Source organism: Bufo bufo, chromosome 1, assembly GCF_905171765.1.
Source record: "Bufo bufo chromosome 1, aBufBuf1.1, whole genome shotgun sequence".
NCBI classification, from domain to species: Eukaryota; Metazoa; Chordata; class Amphibia; order Anura; family Bufonidae; genus Bufo; species Bufo bufo.
Genome location: NC_053389.1, coordinates 4,513,215 through 4,518,329, shown reverse-complemented (window position 1 = coordinate 4,518,329; position 5,115 = coordinate 4,513,215). Strand labels below are relative to the sequence as shown.

At 53.7% G+C, this 5,115-nt stretch overlaps 1 protein-coding gene across 1 annotated transcript; it reads right to left on the bottom strand.

Annotated features, from left to right (window-relative positions):
* Positions 1–236: 236 nt before the first annotated feature.
* LOC120986778 (cornifelin homolog) lies at positions 237–4,718 on the bottom strand. The gene is made up of 4 exons (XM_040415484.1): positions 4,618–4,718; positions 1,549–1,660; positions 1,297–1,433; positions 237–467 (listed from the first exon to the last, which is right to left on the bottom strand). Exons 2-4 carry the CDS (start codon positions 1,652–1,654, stop codon positions 378–380), a joined length of 333 nt encoding a protein of 110 aa, XP_040271418.1. The 5' UTR covers positions 1,655–1,660; positions 4,618–4,718; the 3' UTR covers positions 237–377.
* Positions 4,719–5,115: the final 397 nt, after the last annotated feature.

Below are 5,115 nucleotides of genomic sequence, written 5' to 3'. Positions count from 1 at the left end.
GGCGGCGGGGTAAATGTACGGCACACGGTGAGGGACATTTTCTGTATTTATTATAATCTTATTTTATAAAATGCAAATACATAAAACTTCTACAAACAGTCAGGGCAGGGGTCTCCAGCTGGTGTAGAACCACAACTCCCAGCATGCTCTGACAGCCTGCAGGGAGGGAGATGTAGTTACACACCGGCTGCATCAGGGAGAATATTATATAACATGGAGAGATACAGCCAGTGGTGGGCGCGGTGGGCAGGTGTATAGGGGCTTTGTGTGCACAGGATGGCGCCACTTCCTCCCACATTGGGTGCGGTGGTCAGTCAGCGACCATCCCTCTGTATGTTACAGTCCATAGATGCTCGGCGTGTCTCCGTACCGTCCCATCAGGTCCTTTGTTTCAGCTCACGGGCCAACTGACAGAGCGTGCACTGTCCACAGAACGTCAGGCACACGCAGTCATTGCAGATAGTTCCCTGCAACACGAGAAAGGAAACAGTCAGAAAGGGAAACTGCACCTAGAAGGACCTGGCTGCGCCCCTCCTGTCCGGGGGTCCTGACTGGTGCAATGGGGCAGAGATGCCATACCACACTCAGCCTGTAGACAGGGGAGGCGCTGTTTCTGGAGGAAAGCTGCCGTGTTTTTCTGAGCCACTTGGCAGAGACTTTACAGTTTTTTCTACTAAACCTTATTGTATTGGTACAGAACCTCCAGGGGCCCGGGCCCTGAAATAAAAATGGCTGCCATAGACTCAGCAGGAGATGCTGTCTGACTATCCACATGTCCTAGATTACTACCCCTGGGGGCCCCTACATGCGGATATGGCCCCAAGCAAAGTTATGTACAGGGGACCTATAGCGCACCCCATCACTCTGCTAAGCTCCACCCATTCACCCAAAGCTCCACCCCATCACCTAAAGCTCCACCACATCACTCTGCTAAGCTCCACCCATTCACCCAAAGCTCCACCCCATCACCTAAAGCTCCACCACATCACTCTGCTAAGCTCCACCCATTCACCCAAAGCTCCACCCCATCGCTCCTCTAAGCCCCCCTCTCAGCAGGGCAGTCTGGGCACTTCGGTTACTGCTCTACAGTCGTGAAGGCCCCCCCCCCTTCCCCTGTGCACATGAATCGGCTGCACAGGTGCTACGTCCGCTCCTTTAGGTGCCTTTTTCGGCCAACCTCTTGTGATCTCTGGGGCCCCCCGTGTGGTGGTAATGTCCGCCCCCAGCTCCTCACTATCAGGATGTAACAGCCTCCGGAGAGCCACATGGAAATTGCGCACCAGGTGTACGACTTACCGGGATGTGATATCGTTCCCTGACGCCGGTCCTCATGGCGAGCAAAGTCCCCGGCAGGAATGGTAGACAGCAGCACTCTCCGAAGTCTGAAGCCACCCTACACGCCAGAATACAGGGGACAAATGCTCCACAAAGACCTAAAAAAACAGAATAAAACAGTCACGTGGGCGCCATAGAGAGACGAGGGGCGTGAAACCTGAGACCACAGGTGAAGCAGTTCCTGCACGGAGGTCTCCTCCACCCAACACTTACAGATTCCCATGTCCTCGCAGCAGTCCATGACGTCGGAGTTCCACTGGCTGGTGCTGGTGCTGTATCCCTGCATGGCCTGGGGCTGAGCGCTCACTGGATACGACATTGTGATCTGGAAGAGAAGAACACGCAGGAATCAGAGCATTTCACACGCAGCCAATCCCACGAGTGCGCAGAATGGTCCGTGGTTGCGGAATCCACAATGGGATTGTCCGATAACCCGAACCTTGGATGCCAAACTTAAAACACAAGTTCGCTCAGCACTAGAAGTGGACTGTTGTTCCAACAAATTCAGGGGCAAAAAAGGCGCATCTACATAAATAGGTCGAAAGAAAAAATATAAATAGGTAAAGGAGGCGCAAAATCCTCCAAAAACAGATGCAATTTCAGTAGTAAATGCAAAAAAAAAATAAGACTGCCTAAAACAGCATTTTATCGGCTACAAACGCTATAGTAAATGTGCCCCAGTGCGAATTCACCCCGATGGCTGACGGGCCCAAGCAAAGGCTGACTAGTCACTTGGAGTCCAGGCGACCTGGATGTCCGGTTCTGGTGTCGGCTTCAGTCCAGATACGAGACAATCGCACGTCTGTGCCTCAGCGAGCTGTTGTCCTCTGTTATTATTAGGGTCATTCAGGTTCTGGGGACACGAGACCCAAACAGACAACTGGGCTCGTCAGCACCTGCTCCGGGGGTCGGCACGAATCCCCGCATGGAATGTGGATATTCATTAAAACAAAAAGCAAGCCATACAAGCTACGTATAAAATACAATGAATGTTCCGAAAAAATAAAGGCCACACCCTGGACACACCTGTGACCACTGGAGGAACTAAAGGAGGGAGGCGAGCAGGGAATGTGTGTGGTGCCCGGGGGGATGTCGGAGACGGCTGCAGTCACACCTGGTGCTGAAGAGGTTGGGGGAGAAGGCTGCAGTCACACCTAGTCCTGAAGAGGTTGGGGGAGAAGGCTGCAGTCACACCTAGTCCTGAAGAGGATGGGGCAGAAGGCTGCAGTCACACCTAGTCCTGAAGAGGATGGGGCAGAAGGCTGCAGTCACACCTAGTCCTGAAGAGGTTGGGGGAGAAGGCTGCAGTCACACCTAGTCCTGAAGAGGATGGGGCAGAAGGCTGCAGTCACACCTAGTCCTGAAGAGGTTGGGGGAGAAGGCTGCAGTCACACCTAGTCCTGAAGAGGATGGGGCAGAAGGCTGCAGTCACACCCAGTCCTGAAGAGGATGGGGCAGAAGGCTGCAGTCACACCTAGTCCTGAAGAGGTTGGGGGAGAAGGCTGCAGTCACACCTAGTCCTGAAGAGGATGGGGCAGAAGGCTGCAGTCACACCTGGTGCTGGAGAGGTTGGGGGAGAAGGCTGCAGTCACACCTAGTCCTGAAGAGGTTGGGGGAGAAGGCTGCAGTCACACCTAGTCCTGAAGAGGATGGGGCAGAAGGCTGCAGTCACACCTAGTCCTGAAGAGGTTGGGGGAGAAGGCTGCAGTCACACCTAGTCCTGAAGAGGATGGGGCAGAAGGCTGCAGTCACACCTAGTCCTGAAGAGGATGGGGCAGAAGGCTGCAGTCACACCTAGTCCTGAAGAGGATGGGGCAGAAGGCTGCAGTCACACCTGGTGCTGGAGAGGTTGGGGGAGAAGGCTGCAGTCACACCTAGTCCTGAAGAGGATGGGGCAGAAGGCTGCAGTCACACCTAGTCCTGAAGAGGTTGGGGGAGAAGGCTGCAGTCACACCTGGTGCTGGAGAGGTTGGGGGAGAAGGCTGCAGTCACACCTGGTGCTGGAAAGGTTTGTGGAGAAGGCTGCAGTCACACCTGGTGCTGGAGAGGTTTGTGGAGAAGGCTGCAGTCACACCTGGTGCTGGAGAGGTTGGGGTGAGAAGGCTGCAGTCACACCTGGTGCTGGAGAGGTTGGGGGAGAAGGCTGCAGTCACACCTGGTGCTGGAGAGGTTGGGGGGGGAGAAGGCTGCAGTCACACCTGGTGCTGGAGAGGTTGGGGGGGAGAAGGCTGCAGTCACACCTGGTGCTGGAGAGGATGGGAGAGAAGGCTGTGGACACCCTTTAGCTACACCCCACGGTCTGACTCCAGGACCCCCGTCCACATTTGGGGGATGGAGGGACTATACATGATGAGTGCGGTTTGGTCGGAGGTCACCGCTCTTCTCTTTCCCGCCAATTGGCGGATTCCTGGTTATTTAACCATCAAGGACACGATAAATCCATTACGTATTACTGCGTTACGTGGACACTCGCCGCCCCTGCTGTTTAACCATTCCCTCCCTGGTAAATACTGTTGACCCAGCGACCCGGGAGGGAACAGAAATGGAGCCGAACGCAAATACATGACTTTCCAAAAGCTTCTCCAGGTGATTAACCCCCTCAAGGCTGGAGAACAGGCATGTCAGTCCAGTGCAGCGATCTGTGGCTTCGTAGTGAGATTTGTGGACTTTTGTCGCCACTTTCCAGTAATACAGAGGTAATCCGATAAACCTTCTCTATAGGAGCCTCGGCTCATCCGGTGGACGATTCTGAGAGACCCAGACAGGGATCTGTACAGACGCAGCAGGACACAATCATCAGGGCGAATTCACACACGGCAGATTTGATGCAGAAATTGCTATGACTGTCCCATTACTGCGCTCACTGCAGAATTAACCCATTCACATGCCTGGCACTGAGTGTCAGTCACAGATCTTTCTGCCAGGTGTGGTTCTATTCACTGACATGGAATGACAACTGGACGCTTCTCTATATCCGCTCCACCATTCTACTTCTACAGTAACATACGGAGGGAGATTTATCAAAACTGGTGCAAAAAGAAAAATGGCGCAGTTACTGACAGCAGCCAATCAGAATCCAGCTTTCAGAAATAAGAAGGCTTTTGAGAATGAGAGCCGGAATCTGATTGGTGGCTTCAGGAAAATACTCCAGTTCTGATAAATCTGCTCCAAAATCTCCTAATGATGCAAGCAGGACAAAGAATTCAAAATGCTGCCGTCCCTGATCCAGAGATAGAAGAGAGAAGATCATACAGCGCAGTGGTCTAAAGAGCTGACACTTACCGGTCTGTGGAGCAGTCAGGCTGAGGATGCTGTGTGAACAGGGACAGATCAGGTGCAGGTATTTATACTGGGGCTGAGGTTGTGGCCGATGACATCACGACCGCCTCCCTCCCCTGGTTTTATCACACTCTTCTTCCTCCTTGGTCTATGCGTCACCTGCTGCTTCCTCCTTCCTCCCTTCATCGTCCTCCTTAGCTGACCCTCTGCTCCTTCATCTTCCTCCTTACCTCCCCAACTGCCCCTTCATCTTCCTCCTTACCTCCCCCACTGCCCCTTCATCTTCCTCCTTACCTCCCCCACTGCCCCTTCATCTTCCTCCTTACCTCCCCCTCTGCTCCTTCATCTTCCTCCTTACCTCCCCCACTGCCCCTTCATCTTCCCCCTTACCTCCCCCTCTATCCCTTCATCTTCCTCCTTACCTGCCCCTCTGCCCCTTCATCTTCCTCCTTACCTCCCCAACTGCCCCTTCATCTTCCTCCTTACCTCCCCCACTGCCCC

What these genes read in the sequence shown, in the direction of transcription:
- LOC120986778 (XM_040415484.1), bottom strand. Translation starts at nt 1,654, where the DNA reads ATGTCGTATCCAGTGAGCGCTCAGCCCCAGGCCATGCAGGGATACAGC. An exon ending in CTGCGAGGACATGGGAATCT is followed by an intron (nt 1,434 to 1,548) that starts GTAAGTGTTGGG and finishes CTGTTTTTTTAG; the next exon opens with GTCTTTGTGGAGCATTTGTC. An exon ending in GGGAACGATATCACATCCCG is followed by an intron (nt 468 to 1,296) that starts GTAAGTCGTACA and finishes CTCGTGTTGCAG; the next exon opens with GGAACTATCTGCAATGACTG.